The sequence below is a fragment of the Haemaphysalis longicornis genome, unplaced genomic scaffold (assembly GCF_048455015.1).
Source record: "Haemaphysalis longicornis isolate Haplotype H1 unplaced genomic scaffold, Haemaphysalis longicornis Haplotype H1 scaffold_4, whole genome shotgun sequence".
NCBI classification, from domain to species: domain Eukaryota; kingdom Metazoa; phylum Arthropoda; class Arachnida; order Ixodida; family Ixodidae; genus Haemaphysalis; species Haemaphysalis longicornis.
The window spans coordinates 47458155-47474827 of NW_027526361.1; the positions used below are offsets into that span (position 1 = coordinate 47458155).

Consider the following 16673-nt stretch of genomic DNA (forward strand, 5'->3'; position numbering starts at 1 on the left):
TCATTCGAAAACGCGGCTAAGAATTCAATTTCTGTGTCTTCATCAAATCTCTGCCTCCAGCCTCACTGTAGCCACTGGATAATTCACGCCATTCACCTGCTGTTTTTTTTTCACGCCCTCTGTATCATTGTTCGCATCTCTTTATCACGGTCAGCTAGAATACACTTTAATGACCAATGGGACTTCCCGCCTACAAGAATGGTATCATTAGTTATCGTCGCCGAAAAAGATGTCACTTCGGGTTGTGATTGGGCATTCACTACCCGTGCCAGGGTCAACCATGACGTTAGTGCAGTGCCGTGAAGCACTAGCTCTTGCAACGATACATGTGGTATACATGTGGGCAACCTCCTCGCCCTCACCGCGCGTGCGCGGTCGGGTCCCGGTAACCCGCCACCGTAGCGTGAGCCTCCGCTAGCCGCTATGCTAAAACTCTCTAATGACGTTACAGGTTACGCTAGTTTGTCACGCCCCGTGACCACGCTTTAGGTGCCATTATTTTTAGCAGGAACTTTAGTAGAGTACTTCTTAAAGTACGCGTCCGCGTTTCAGTCCTGGATGAGCGTCAGAATCCAGATTCCGTCCCCCTTATGCTCCTTACAGAAAGAATACTGCTAGGGATGACACTTTGGCATAGAAAAACCGTATTATGGATTAAGGAGCAACCTGCGGCGAACGCATTCTCGTTCAAGTTCCGCGAAAGAAGCGGAATAGGGCAGGACACTTCATGCGTATGACGAACAAAGGGTTGATCATCCCAACTGTTTAAAAATTAATGCTAAAGAAAACCAAATGCATTTTATTCGCGCCTAAAAATAAAAATGTAAATGTAACCGAAGACTTGATCTTGGGGGCCTCGCAAATCGACATTGTTAAGCAGCACAAAGTGTTGGGGGTGGTGCTCTCGCACCGCATGACATGGGACGCCCATGTTGAATTACTGGCCAAAAAGCTGTCATGCGCAGTGGGTGCATTGTACTGATGCCGCGATTTCTTCCCGCTGAACATTAAACTTCAAATATACCATTCGCTTTTCCGGTCACACCTTAATTACTGTACGTTAGTTTGGGCCACGACAACAAAGAAAAATATTAACACGTCACTGCTGTTAGAAAAGAAAGCTATCAGATGTATAAATAACGTACCGTATCTTCATCCGACTAAGCAATTGTTTGAGCAGCATAGAATAATCAATATTAGGCAGCTTTATTCTTACCGTCTGATATATCAGTTACACTTTTCAAATGATAACTATAAGCAATTCTTAACACAATTATGCGGTCTAGATCTACGAATTAGCACTTATACAACTCGTGGATCGGGACAATGGCTCGTTCCACGCCCACGAACCAATTATCTTTGGCAGTCACTGGCATACAACATTCCAAGCATATTAAATAAATTACAGGGACTTAGCGACAATTACGGAACACTAACACGGGCTTCCTTACGTGATGCGTTTGTCGGAAATGATTGTTTTTGAATTCAATTTTCCACATTGTTGTGTAAATATGCGTGAATTGTCTCGTCTGTTCTTTTTACCTGTATATAATTATGTGACGCCGAACCAATGCGTTCGAACTCGCTATACAAGTATTTTAATGTTTTTATTTTTTTCGTGATGTTTATCGGCCTTCTCAAAGGTACTGTTATGCTGTATTCCTTGTTTTAATCGCATTGTACAGTCGTCATTGAGCTGCCAATTTGGCTCCCTGGCCTCGACAAGCTGTAGCAACAGCTTCCTTGCCAGGGAGACCATCGACATTGTATTATGTTGAGAGAAAAAAATTGAATTGAATTGAATTGAATTGAATTGAATTGAATTGAATTGAACGACTAAACCCGAAACGGAATTGAGTAAGACTGAAGAAAAAATAGAGAATGAAGTAACAAAATTTTGGGGTTAAACAATGGACTCGGCAAACTCAAGAATCACGATAGAAGTGGCTGGAAATATTTGGAAGAGGCCTCCATCCTTCAGCGGAAACGACCGGTATGGTGACGATGACGATTATGATGATGATGATGATGATGATGATGATGATGGTGGTGGTGGTGGTGGTGAAGAAGAAGAAGAAGAAAAAGAAGAAGAAGAAGAAGAAGAAGAAGAAGAAGAAGGAGGAGGACGAGGACGAGGAGGAGGAGCTTCCTCCCCACGTTAGCAAAAGGTGGGAGAAAGAGAGAGATAATAAACTTTATTTAATAAAACGCTCGCTCGTGAGACGCGCGATAACCTCGTTCCGCTTTTCATGCAGCTGTGGAGCGGGTTTCCTCCAGAGCGGCATCGTAACTTTCCCGCTTCTCCTCCCGCATCTTAGCGCACAGCGGGATGAAACGCCCCTATATCTCTCTTTCTTCCCTATCTCAACTACTCTGGTCACAAAAGCGAGAGGCAGCTGTACGAAAGACACCGTTTAGGAGCTGGATCACGTTCCGCTTCTCCCGCTTGCGGCAGTAAACGCAACTTTATCTCGGGCCCCACTATCCTACCCCTCACATCCCTTCTCACGTTACCGTGGAGACAAGTCAAATACTGCCATTTCTGGGGGATGACAATCCCGCTTTCCACGCCCCTCCTTACATCGGAGAAGAGAACGACGAACCCCTTACACCAAAGAACGTCGTTCCTTCTCTACGAGAGCTCACGCGATGATTACGGCATGGGATTGTCACATTTCATGAAGATATGTGAGCACATGCCACTTTTTCTAAGAGCATTTTTTCGTCGCTGTTTTCTTCGGCGGACAAAAATTATGTTCGAATATGCACCCTACATGACGTGATGGGTCTCTATGGCACGGTTCAAGACCCCGCAGTGCCGTTAAATGCAGCTCACATCGCAGGTTCTGTGTTGGGTCATGTGAGAAAATCCAAGTGCCACTTCCTTCCCAAAAGGAGCGCGCTTATTTTGCGCAGAAAACAACGCCGACCTATTGCCGCTGGAATGCACGCAGCAGAAATGTGTTACGCTCGGCTGGCGCAGCGCAAGGAGGCGCTTATCCGAACGCTGGGTCACGGCTGTAGGGACGCGTCATTGCCGAGCACGTGCACAAGTCAGTTGTCAAGTGCCAAATGTGATCATGAACCGCATACAAAGCGTGCCGAATCACTGACCCGTGTTCGGAATAAGCGAGCAGCCAGATTCCGACAAGGGATAATGCGCTTTATAACCGCAACATGGAAAAACAAGGAGGGCCGGCACAACCAACTGCCAGCAGAGGATCCCGTTGTCTGTTGCGGAAGGAACGACGTTTTCGGTGCTCTTTAAGAAACATTTTCACGTGCCCTCTCCACCAATCGTGCCCTCCTGCGGCGCTCTTCTACGTCCGGACGGTGGTCGTCTCGACAGAGCTAACGGCCTCACTCGCAGTCGGCTCCCCTTAAAGGAGCCATGAAGAGAAAACAAAAGTTTGTTTTATTCGAAAGATTAGGTGCTTCATAGTACCCCAAGCGCTTTCCCGGAAGCAAATGATGCTTTATCACTGAGAAATAAGGCAATTTAAGCCAAAATTTTAAATCTCCCGCTAAAATTGCACATTTGGTGACGTGAGCAATGGTGTCACACGGGCCGGTCCATGAAACAGATACTTAGTATGTCGACTCCATATAGCACCCACACGCGGGAGTCGACCGAGACGGCGGCCATTTTAAAAATGCTAGTAAAACCTAGTGCACCCGCAGCCCTAGTCATGGAATCGCCTGATCCGGAGAACAAAACTCTCGCCGAGGAGCTCGGGCTTGCATTTAACAACCTCACACCACTTGAACGCTCAACGCTTCTAAGTGCACGAGCGGCAAGAGTTGTGGGATACGCGGTGGACGGAAAAGCGACCATTCCGCGATAGCCACAACAGACGAACGCCCTGCCGTCGGCACCGCTGCCTCGTCAGCGCCGTCGCCACGGACGAATACAGACTGGTACGTATGTGCCGTATTTTTATTACGGTTAATAATAGTTCAACTTCAGTAGCAGTATCGCTTATGCCAGTTGGCCGGTGTCGTGTATGGAAAGCCGTTCGCGCGAGCTCTCTGCTTCGACCAGAAAGATACGAGCGTCAATGCGCGGTGTTTACGGCATTTTTCCTCCAAGGTCAGAGCGCCTCGAACCCGAAAATTCGTCTGCGCGACGGCGAAATGTCGAGCTCGGCCAGGCGGTTGTTTCGTACGCATTGGCGCACACGCTTGCGTGTTCGTTCGGAACTTCAACCGTTTACTCCACCGTTCTTTGTCATAAAAAGAATGTGCAGTATGTTTCACGGGCATTTAGCTCGCTATGCAAACTGTAAGCCCTGCCTAACATGCGTTTGCTTTTGCCGGCCTCCGCCAATCGCAGAGCTTAGCCCATGTGACGGCATAGGTTCTGTTGCGGGAAATGAGCTGGTGGGTCGCATGACCATTCCCGTTTTTCCTAATTATGTAGCTTATTTGAGCGAAGTTTGCGTTATAAGTGGTGTCGTTATGGTTCTAACGAGGCAATCTTTCGAATGAACCAAACTTGTGTTTTCTCTTCATGGCTCCTTTAAACTCCGGGACCTCCCAACAGGTGGCGCGGAGAGATGCGGCAACGAGATTGGGCCTTTCTGGTGAAGAGCCAAGCCGCCGCTGTCGAGGTGCAAAGAGCCGAGTCTCGTTTCTTTGTATCTCTTTTTCTTTTTGCTCTCTTCTTTGTTTTGATTGGCTCAACCTGTCTTCCTCGAGCTTTAACGGGGAAGGGGGCGGCGATGAGCACGGTTCGCCCTCTCAGTGCTGCTCTCACGACGCCATTTTTCTTTCCATTTTTGAGAAGTTGCTGCTGCAGACCGCTGAGCTACTCGTCAGCCTGGCCCGTCCGACTGAAGAGGCCCCCGCAAGGCTACGGTGGCCCCCTACGCGGCGTCGAAAGAGACTCTACAGAGCCCTGGAAACGACAAAATCAGTAGGTTGGGGGTTGCTGTTTAAAAACAGAACAACAAACTAATCTTAACTAGCAGAAAGCCGGCTATTTCAGTTTTTTCCCGTAATAAAAAAGGAAAGAAAGAAATTACTGTCAATTCCTTTTTTAAGGAGTTTCTAAGACTACAGTATAATTGAACCTCGATTTTACAAAACCCACTTTTTACGAATTTCCCGTATTAGCGAATAAACTATGATTTTTTTTCCAAGCAGATGCCCATCGGCTTAATGCTTTCTCGATTTCACGAAGTTCCCGGTTTAATGAAGTAATGCCCGGGTCCCAGTGGCTCAGGTAAATCGAGTTTCAACTGCGTGGTGTATTCATACGTGCTGAAACGCGCGCGTACGCCCACTCAATCCACTCTTCGTCAGTGTGAGGAACAGATGGCACGACACGATGATGATACGACCCGATAACACGACAATGGGATCATGATCTCGTTGAGAGGGACCATTATCCTGCGCCTCATCCGCTGGGTGACATTCACTGCCATACGAGGGTCAACCATCTGCCACTCTGTTCCACGCGTAATACCTGTAATGCGGAATGCTATCGCCCATCCTGCTTCACGCTAGATGTCGTATGACGAATGTGACGGAGATGCCGTGACGTCGTGCGTGCGTCACGGTATCCCCATCTTCCACGATAAAGCGCTGTGGGCGAGTTCATTTTTGTTCGAAAATTATCACGCCTTGATACAGTCACTGTACCTTCTGATACAGTCACTTCGCCAGATAGAGCTACGGAGCCGTAGTGTCGTAGAGAATGGCTGCTCGACACTCATTCCGTAAGTCCTGGGTTCTATTTTTATGCAGATAGAGATTTACATTTTTTTTAAACTCAATTACTTCTCTTCTATTGTCTTGTCGTGGCCGGCCATTTTGGGCGCAATTTCTTTGTTTGATGCTTTCGCGTTATTATCGCATGTTGTACATCCCAAAGTGTCTCTGTAGCACAACAGGGGCGACCGACTGAGTTCACGCACGCAGTCGCCGCCGTAGTCGCCGGCTCTCCTCGGCCGTGGCAAAGTAGCGAACCTGCGACCACATGCATCAGCCGTCCCCCGTCGCAAGCGGCGCCCCCCCCCCCCCCCCCCCCCTTTCCCACGGCCATTGTAACCAGTCGCGAGACCAAATCACAAAATTGCGTTCACCGGCAAGTTGGCCGATGTGTCGGTCCACTCTTACAAATATTAATCGCACTCTGATGCTTAGGTGCACTCCACCACAACTCCCACCTAGGCCCGTGAACAAACGTAATATACACTGTTAGGTGCGTTTTTATGTATTTCAAGTTAACGTTTTTCGTACACATAAGAAGCGCAGGCTTTTTATTATCACTATTCTTTGTTGTCAGCCGTTCTGGGCGAGGTAGATAGAACGAAAGAAGACAACAATGATGAAGAACGCAGGACGGCGTGCTTCGTATACAAAGCGCCAAAATAGGGGCAGAGTTACGTATGAGGCTGACCCCGCCTGAACGCCCTCTTCTTTTACCCCCGTCGCCACGACGGGGAGAAGTAGAAGACGAAGAAGAGGCGAGACTGCGCGCGAAGGAAACAGCTTGCGGAGGGCGCGCTTTACATTTTATCGCGCCCGTCCACGCTCCATCGAGCCGATGGGAGGCCCCCCTGTCGTGGCCTCGCCGTCGTCGGCGTCTCGGCGTCCCTGTTTTCGGCTGGCGACTCAATTTAGTTTAGGGCCATCCACGTCCCACGCCGCACATCCACACGGCCGGAATATCGCCAGCCCTAATCGCCAGCGCGCGCTCCGGGAGGAACTGCAGTCGAGCGGGCATAATTTGGGAGCGTCGTCGCGGACGACGCGACTTCTATATCGCCCAGTCAGCCGTACTAGAGGGCCCCGCCGAAAGAAGTGACAAATCACCGCCAAAGAAGTTGTCGTCTCCGTTCGAGGTCGGCGCGACTCTGGATGGGACTCGCGACACGACTATGGCGGCAGGTTTATTATTATTTATTTTTTTGCCTATAGCAGCTTTGGGCTAATTTAATCGGGTCCATCGAATGCCGCTGGAACGCACTTTGTCACGCTTAAAGTTAGAACGGCAATAATGTCGAAGTATACATCGTAAGATCGAAGGTTGAGGTGCCTCTCAATGCATCATGAACTACCGCGCATTGCACTTCCGTCACTGTTATTGGATCTGTGCTCTTCTCTGCTATCTGATGGATTCGATCACGCTGCTGGATCTAATTGGGGGAGGCTATTGCTCTTTGGTAGGTACGAGCCGCATTTACAGTAATTGGCGTGCCGTCCCCCGATTTCATTTCTCTGCCCTAAGTTATGAGATAACAGCCATTCTACCCGTCTAACTGTCAAGCACACCGTGTTATTAGACGGGGCTGTGTTTTTGCGTTGCAAATTACGAACGATACGTTTTACAACGGTGCCGTGTAACTCCCGTTTCAATGGGTATCTCAAGCTGCATCGAGCACTTCCTCGGTTTTGACACACGTTATCGCGCCTGCCCTCAGGGAGACCTGGACAGGACACACGAGTAAGTATAACGATGATGCTACTCGCCTTCTGATAAAGGTCACGGCAGTAGGACTCCCTCCAAACTAAACATGCACCCGGCTCTGAGATGGTAGCAACGGCTTCGCGCTGCAGTGAAGTTGTTTCAGTTGTAATATTATCTTTGTAGGGCATATTAACCTCATTTCAAACCCCATAGATTAAAGAATGAGGGCAAATCAGACCACCCAAAGGGACACTGAAGTCCATTTTTTTTCCTATTGATAGCGGAAGTTGAATTATTTTCAAAGCTCGGGACGAACTGCGGCTGCGACTTTAATGCATTAATCTTGTAATTCCTCAAGATAGTGGCCATCAAGTGGGGGTCCGCGGACCCTGGGGGGACCGAGACGGCATTTTAGGGTTTGGTGAAGCGCTTCCTAAACCCCCCCCTCCCCTCCCTCCTTCACCCCTCCCCCCCACCCCCGCCCGCTTCTTCAACCCCGCCTATTTTTTTTGCCAAACCTTGCTGGCAATGCAAAAAGGTGTCTTCGCAGCATGACTTGCACGTTTAATTTCCTTGGGTAGCACATGTTCTAACGTCATCTTTTTGCTCAACACGGCAGCTAAGCGGGAAAAGCCGGACACAAAAGGCAATCATATGGGTTTTTCGATTACCTTTAGCAGCCAGAACAAATTTTTGACAATATGACACGCATCAAATCACAAAGGACGGCCATTAAATAGTTTGGGGTCGACTTTCGCTAAATGTGCAAATTGTTTCATATTGTGGCACGGATCAACATAGTTCATCGTGGGGCACCGCACTTTTGGTAGCCCGAAACGGGTCCCTGACATGTCTTGCGCAAGTTCGCAATGTAGCTTCATGCGTGCTATGCTGCACTCCCTGTGCGTGTGCGTGCGTACGCGCGTGTGTGCGTGTGCGTCTGTGTGCGTGTGCGTGCGTGCGTGTGTGTGTGCGTGCGTGCGTGCATGAGTGTGTAGACGAACCAAGTCACGAGCAAAGCCAGAACTCATTTCCGGCGGCCCTGCATGCGATCGTTAATTACTTTAAACAGCTGCTCCAGTGGACCAAAACTCTTTTTTAGCGCATCCAAGAAAGACAGTAGCCCCTCCCCCCCCCCCCCCCCCCCCCCTCCCATGTGCGACAGCAGACAGGCCACCTCCGGGACACGCAGCGTGCATTTTCCAATAGAATTATAGAACCTTTGCTCGCAAGATAGCAGAAGTCCTTATTCGCTGCTGAGCCCCACCGTTCTAGATCAGGTTATCGCAATCCTGAGACCCGAGATCAGGATCTCCTAATACCCGGCTATGTTACATATCCGAAACCCACAATACAGTGGTGCCAGCGCATTCCCGGTGGTTCGACGGAGTTGCGTCTTCACAGTCGGTCTGCTAAACAGGTAAAGCAGCGGTGATATAGTAAACTGCCGTCGCGCTTGATTTCCAGAGCTTTTGCACATGCCATGAAGAATTAGCTAGCGCCGCTCGACACCTGCACAAACGCGATGTTGTGGTAGCGTCCACGTCTGTAACGGACGTTCAACTTGCGCGGTGTGGAAGAATGACTCCGGTGATTTGTTTGTTATTGGCGGCGATTTCAACGCTCACCGCGTAACGGGAACATAGAGCGACACGCAACATGCCTCAACCCTTGCTGGGGAAATAGAGTAAGGACACTTCACTTTTATAATAGAGGACCGTACTTGTGCCACATGTCCGAGTCAACGTGGCCGCCAAGACGACACAACGGCGCACCTTATGTGGACAAATAAACACAAATTCGTCGTTCGGAAACTAGGCACTCGTGCGTGGGGTGGGGAAATACGACCATTTCAAAATGTTCCTTCGGCTGCTGCGTGGTCATAGCAAGCTTACGCATAAAGAACATCGTTCGCTGGGAGATTTTCCATGGCATTAAAGAGCAAATGCTATCACTGCATCAAAAAGCGATTTAGCAACACCGGACCTGGATGAACTTGAACACGAAATTGTACACAATTGTGCACAAGGCAGCTTTTTCGCAGCTGGAATGGTAAATCGAACAACGCCGCTGCTCAAGCAGTGGCCCTGCGCATGTACGTGCGCAGGGCCACTGCGCACACAATTACTTTTCTACCTTGGCTATCCATTACGACTGGTGGGGACTTAAAAAGAAGTACGTGCGCGTATATTGGCCTCCAGGCACGTGACGAGTTCTTTTCTAAAGCCACGACTATGGGCGGCCCTACCGTATATCATCAAGTAGAAGTGTCACAGCCGTTGCAACAACAGTCTGACTTTAGCGATATATTGGTCCTGGGGCTTGATCACCGCGTCACACGGCGGTTTCCCCGGAAGAAAACGGCATGCGACGGCGATGCTTAAGAGAAAGGTCATCAGTACTGCCACCAAGTGCCGTCCCGCAAAGCGCAACCGCTCTCCTTGAGTAAACCATAAACTTCGGAGCATAATGGACAAGGTTGGCCGAGAAAACGCCAGGCGGCGCTTTGAACCATCCCCACTGAGATATATACAATTAGAAGGCTCCGCTCCACTCTCCTTCGCTCCTCGTCAAAGCTACGGGAGAAACATCCCTGGCTGACGTTTCTTTGTAATATTGGCCAACAAGAGCAGTGCAATCGTGCCACTTCCCTCTTGATGATGACGTAGACCCCAAGCCGTGATTTGAACGCCGGATAGCGCGCACAATACGCGCAGTCGGCCGCGGTCACGCAAAGTGAGCAGTCAAGGCTGCCTTGGCCGTCGGGTCCTACAAGACCTGTTATTTGGCCCAGCGCCGGGATGGACAGGCCCCTGACGGACCCATTGTTTCGGACTCTGGACCTGACTTGCCTACGACGCCATGATGCGTAAACGCACCGAGGAAGGCAGAAGCCGCCGCCGTCACGGCCCCCCACTGATTAGGGTGTCGTGCCCGAACGTCTTTCATCGCGCCAAATTTGCCCACTTCGAGCCCGGCGGAAAAGTGAGCGACGTAACACTCACGGTCGCCATTAAGTCCGGGCTGCTTCCGGCTTTACGCTTCATTCGATCGTTTTTCCCTGCTCTCAGTTGAGAACGAAAAAAGACTAAAATGCAGCGTTGTTGCTGGAGCGTAAAAAACTCTCCCGATCCCGCGTGAGTGACTCGTGCAGCGCGCCGAAGCAGGAGCTTCTTTACGCAAGGGGGAGGGGGCTGTATACGGTCGCCCGACTGCATCCTTGAAACACTCAGCGACTGTTGTGGAAAAATCCCGGGCCATCTCCACTAACGTAAAACCTGGGGAGGGGCGAACCATGCAGTGTATAAGTGTAATCTTGGCGCCTTGGCGCTTTTGCCCACTGAGATGGAACCACTGGGGGGGGGAAGGGGAGGTATACAGCTTTGCTTGTATACAGCTTTGAAACACGAAGCGTTCAAACGCGAGGCGTTGGAAAACGAGTGCCCTGGTGTGTTCTTTTAATGCGCGTTACGTTCTAGCGCGAGGCGCCAACGATAGCCCCCTTGTTTGAGTTCCGTGACTACATGATACGACGACATGGGACGACGACATGGGACTCCGACAGCCCGTGCCCCTCAGGGTCTTAGCCCCTAATAAGACCCGGTCTTCCGCTGTTCCGCGCAATTAAAGCTCTGCTGAAGCTTGCAACTTATTGAGAATTTATCTACCGTTTGACCCCTGAGTACGGTGTCAACTTCCAGTTAATCTAGGAGTAAAACTATGCATGTGCGTGCGTGCGTGCGTGTGCGTGCGTGCGTGCGTGCGTGTGCGTGTGTGTGTGTGTGTGTGTGTGTGTGCGTGCGTGCGTGCCTGCGTGCGTGCGCGTGCGTGCGTGTGTGCGTGCGCGCGCGCGCGCGTTAACACGGGCATGGCGCACTGTGATACTCGGCTGCCCATTTCCCCTTTGGTGACCATCGCCCCAAGAACAAGGGCCGCAGCCGCATGCACTGACAATGACACTGGGGATGAGCGATGAGATAAGGATAAACCACAAAGAAGCGAAGAAGTCTTTGCTGCCCCGTGCTTGGAAATGATTAGCTGTAGGAACATTGGCCCATGATTAGAGATGCCTGCGAAGACGGCAAAGAAACGTGACGGCACTTTGAGCCGCGCTGAACAAGAGGACGGGCGTCGGCATGATAGTGTGGTCTGGTCGCGACAGGTCGACAAGTCCCGCCCCATCTTGATCGGTGGGCCACAGCTTGGGAACGTAGGGCGAGGACGGGGTGATGGAGGAAGGGGGGAGGGGGGTATCGAAAAGTTCTTGTCGTGACGGGACTGGGGTTACCGGCCGAAGTAACTTCGACAATTTCTTGGCAGCCGATATGGTGTGTAGGTTGGACAGTCAGGAAGTGATGACGCCTTACCAACACACACAAAAAAACTGTGGTTGATTCCTCTGTCATAAAAATCGGTGAAACGCGAAAGTGAAATGTGCAGCGAAATCTGCAGCTGAGCATGATTTGCGGGTCGCCGGCTGTCTTGTGGGTGTGCTTGGCGAACGGCGTCGTGCTGGCGGGTCGCTTCGGCACAGGTGTGCTGGCGCTATTTCCGTGACGGATATGATGTCAGTGAAATCTTGGTGTATCCCGGCATAGAACATTTTCGTGTTAAAATATAAAACCCGAAAACGAACAATCCCAAGTGTAACGTACTCTTTAGTATTAAAGGTTGCTTCCCCGCAAGAAGACCCTATGTGCAGAGGTGCACCCTTTACAGGCCTCTTGCTTCGTTGTACTGGCGTCATTTCCGTGACGGATATGACGTCGAGGAATTCTTGGTGTATCCAGGAATAAAACACTTTCGTGTCAAAAAATGTTATAGGGCAGCAGGATATGTGGGAAAACGAGATCAATCTTTGTTGGTTTTTCTGATGGATTTAATGGGCAGCCACCTCAACACGAGCGTGGCTACGGATCAGTATCTGCGTCTTCGTCTTCAAAAGTTGACCAAGCGTGGAGCTGTGCCCCTTTGCAAACTTACAGTTCTCTTCACAATAATTCTCGATTCATTAAACCTTAACAGTGCTCACAACGGGACGCAGGAAAGGAGAGACAACGCGGTACAATCGTTGTTATTTCTCCTTTTGTTCGTCCCGCCGTAAGCGCTGTTATGGCAATAGACAGACATTTAAGTCACGGTTATTGAATCCGAGCAGTGGCGGGAAGAAGAGAAGGAGAGTAGGAGGTGCTGGTGTCACTATCGCCTCCCTCCCTTCCAAATGCCTTCAGAACTCTCCCTGGTAAATTTACAAAGTGTGCCACTTCTGCCTGGGTATTAAATGATCCGCAACCACCCTACCTTTCTACCCCTCCCAAAAGGTCACTCTGTAGTCGCATCGAATACCGAGCATTCGTCGATTGCAAGGAGTGACCTCCGATGCACTCGAACAACAAGGTCAGCTGAAATCCAACTGAGGCCCACAGAGACGCTGGGAGTGCGAGACCTACCGGCGACTGTGCGGCCCGGGCACACTTGGGCGAGCGTTCAGGGATGAAGACCTGCGGGGATCGACAACGGAAAGTGGACCGTGCTCTGGCGGCGTCGTAAACGTCGCTTTCTTTCAGCCGCGTGAGAGCGAGACCCCCTAGATGGATGGCCAGCCGCGAGGGAAGAAGAGGCACGGCACGTGCGGCGATGGCAACGCGCGCGGTCGCGTGGCGCGGCCGTACCGCAGGATGCAAGCACAACGTGGGGGGCCCAACCACGTCTTACGACACACCGCGGCGATCGCGACGCGCCCGCGCTGCGTGAGTCTTCGCGTGGCACCATTCGAGGACTCACCGGACTCCTCGCATTTTAAAGACGATAGTCTTTCTTGGACTGCTTAAAGCCAGAAATTTTGGTCTGTCTGTCTGTCTGTCTGTCTGTCTGTCTGTCTGTCTGTCTGTCTGTCTGTCTGTCTGTCTGTCTGTCTGTCTGTCTGTCTGTCTGTCTGTCTGTCTGTCTGTCTGTCTGTCTGTCTGTCTGTCACTCGATTCATCCACCCGGCCAAAGTGTAACGAAATCTGCGCAATATTCTTATATACTCACAGCCAAATCGAAACGTTCGAGTCCGGTGCAAATGTTCATATTTGACAACATTGTTGAACAAGAACAAGACATTACGCAAACATAACACAGAACATCAATACATATGTGCTATTTGCACTGCTCCTTTGCTAAAAAATGCATGGGTGCCTGGTTTCTGCGATAGCAATACTACTTCTACTGTAGAAAACCGTCACCTGCTGTTGCCCGCGCTCCTGGCGGGCAACTGGCGGGCATGATACTGTTTTGATTCGTGAAAACAAATTTAATTGAACACAATAACATGTATGTACGCAATTATTGCATAATTATACTTCTGCACAGGTCAGGTACAAATGTCTCCAGTGCTGATCCCGTGTCCATCTAGAGCCGATTAACGCCCATCATTACAACCTCATTTCCCCTTCAGGAAGCACAGAGAACCGTAATCTCCCCATAAGTCACGTCCACCTAGGCCGTGACAAAATTTCGGACCCCTTCCACCTGCGTACGAAAAAGTACGACGAAAAAATCGACACTCCTTTCCAGCCCTTTCGTCACAACAGCCATGTCAGCATAGAATGTGTCATATGTGGCTTCGTAGCTTATGTTGCATAGGTACACTCGCGTGGTACAAACATTTTGCCCCGGTGGTCTTGGGAACATGGCCGGCGGAGACAATTTGTCCTGAAGTCATGCCACCATGCATGGCTGTTGCCGGTCGGCACAAAATACAAAGCCAAGAATACCGGATCTTGAAGTCGCAGCTTCAGCAATAAATCACACTAAGTCAGTGAGGAGATCATTTCAAAACCGCTGCTTCGTGTCCCATACTGGTTGAATGCTTAAAGTCCAGTGCTGACATCTCCCCCTCTTTCAGGGCACCAGACTGGAATGGCTGATTCCCAGCCACGCACCCCAGACGCACGCACGCACGCACGCACGCACGCACGCACGCACGCACGCACGCACGCACGTACGTACGTACAAGCGCGCGCGCTTACACATGGGATTTGAGAAGTGTTATAACAACGGTCGTTCTGCGGCTTCCGCTCTTGCACGCTTCATTCCAAGCGTAATAACGCCAGCAGCCTAACCTGACATTCGCTACGACACCATGCTACGAATACTGCCAGTACAGCCAGGCCCACCCATCACTGCGTAATTATTAAGGAGAAAGCCTTGTGTGTCTTATTAAACGTACGAAGCGGTCGTGGTCGTAGTCCTCGTCGTCGTTGTCGTCGGCGTCAACACGAGTGGTATACCGAAACGGCCGCCGCTGTAGAGGGAAAGTAAATTCGCGTCGTGTGGGATTTGAGCCCGGGTCGCCAGATCAGCAGCCATGCAGGCGCGCTAACCACAACTCTAACCCGAGAGGCCGAAACCAGAATTGACCTGATGAGTGCGACGTAACACGTGCACGGGGCCGCAGGCACGTAGAACGGGTGCAGAGAACTCTCGCTGCGGGGAAGCTGCCTTCACAATTGCGCGGCCAGCCTGCCTGCCAGAGTGACTCGCGTCAATAGGCGAAAAAATGAAAGAGACGTTAGCACGATGCATAGCGGTGTAGGAGTCTGATTATACGCTAGGCTTTCGCCTTCGAAGTTCGTTAGCAGGCTTACGTTTGTGGGGAATTTTTTTTTGTACGCGTATTACTCCCCATTATGTTGTGCGGAATTTGTTTGGCATGTCAGTTGCTGCGCATGAACCATACCATGGCAAAACTTGACGGAACTCACTCGCACTCAAAAAAAAATATATTTTTCCTCAAGCACTAACTCGCACTCACGCTCACCACTCGCCCTCACAGAGACAAGTATAGAGACAGGGCGAAATTCTCGGGTTCAAGTGGCACAACAAAGATTATCGTCTTCAAACGCCCTCGTGCAGGAGCGCTCGCGTTCGCGAACTATTACTGCTAAGCCGGGACCACTCTTCAAACGAAAGCCCGCAAAGCGACCGGGTGTCTGCACGTCAGTGACGAAGCGTCTGCGCGCCTCTCACGAATCGCCTCACCTGGCGCAATGAAGTTGAGTTCAAAGCCGAGCAACGCCATGTTCCGCCGTTACCGGCGTGATCGCTAGTAGCTCACGAGATATATATGTATGTGTAGAAGTTTCGGCGAGAGTAATTGACAGCCATTTTCGGCCGTAGTAACCGGCTTTCGAATAGCAAAGAGAAGAAGGCTCAACTGCCGTTACAAAAATTGCGAATCGCTGAGACTGCTGTTTGCTTATATATGTTAGGGTAATTCACAAACGCGCTCACGGAACACGAAGCGCGAAGCGCAAAGATATGCAGCAAGTACAGCCAGAAAAATCTTGCTATTTCACTAACCCGTTAGCCGCAGATTCTGTGGCTATTGTTACTTGCCAATGAGCGGATTATGCAGCTGTTTCTATTCAGGGGAAAATTACGGTTTAAATAGTGAGCTTACCTGTTATCTTGGTTCCATGCTGATCCATCCTGCGAGCCAGTCGGAGGCACACAACCTAATTCCGCAGGAAACGTCTAGTATCATCATCATCATTAGCCAACGTACAAGTCCGAGAACATTTCCTCTAAGTTGCTCCTCACTTGTAGTCTCCTCCACCACCCCTGTCACTGCCACAAAAACACACCTTGCACATACTGCAGCCCCTCACGAAGAAAATTTTTGTTGTTGCCAACTTTCTCACCAACATCTGATTTGAAAATGGTAAAACTAACCAGTTGTCTCCTTTCGAGTACTCCAAACATCATGGCAGCAAATACCGACGGAAACTGCGCAGCACCACCGACGGATATCAGCCGTCGTGTAACCCACAGGAAACGGCATGAACCACGTCTCGGTGACCGCTACACATATCCACAAAACACGCACTCACATCGAGGAACGTATGCCGAACAGTTCACGCGGCCTTTCCACGCAGGCAACTACATAAAATGGCCCGACTTACAAACAGCAGAACGAGGGTACTCCGAGCGTCCAAAGGCGTTGCAGCTGAAGCATCGTCTGCGAGCGAATGCTACTGGCTGTCTAGTGTCATACGTGACGAAGTGACTTTGCGCGGCGGGCGGCGCACTACCACTGGCGTCGGGAAGAAAACGCAACTTCACCCCGTCATGGTATCACCGGCGTTGTCGCAGGCAGCTCGCCAGCGCCTGCAACTAAAGAGCATTGCAAGCGTTGCAAGCCGTTACAATTACCAACCCCGACAACCATCTCGCCGGGATGAAGAACAAACGGACGGCTCTCGGCCAGCGTTTG

At 50.5% G+C, this 16673-nt stretch overlaps 1 protein-coding gene across 1 annotated transcript in view; it reads right to left on the reverse strand.

The window, feature by feature from the left end:
• The window catches only part of LOC144180334 (uncharacterized), a 184605-nt gene extending 168190 nt beyond the window's left edge, over positions 1–16415 (reverse strand). Inside the window, exon 1 of the mRNA XM_077708704.1 lies at positions 15861–16415. Coding sequence (XP_077564830.1) covers positions 15861–15888 — 28 coding nt within the window. The 5' untranslated portion in view covers positions 15889–16415. The remainder of the gene's footprint in view (positions 1–15860) is intronic.
• Positions 16416–16673: the final 258 nt, after the last annotated feature.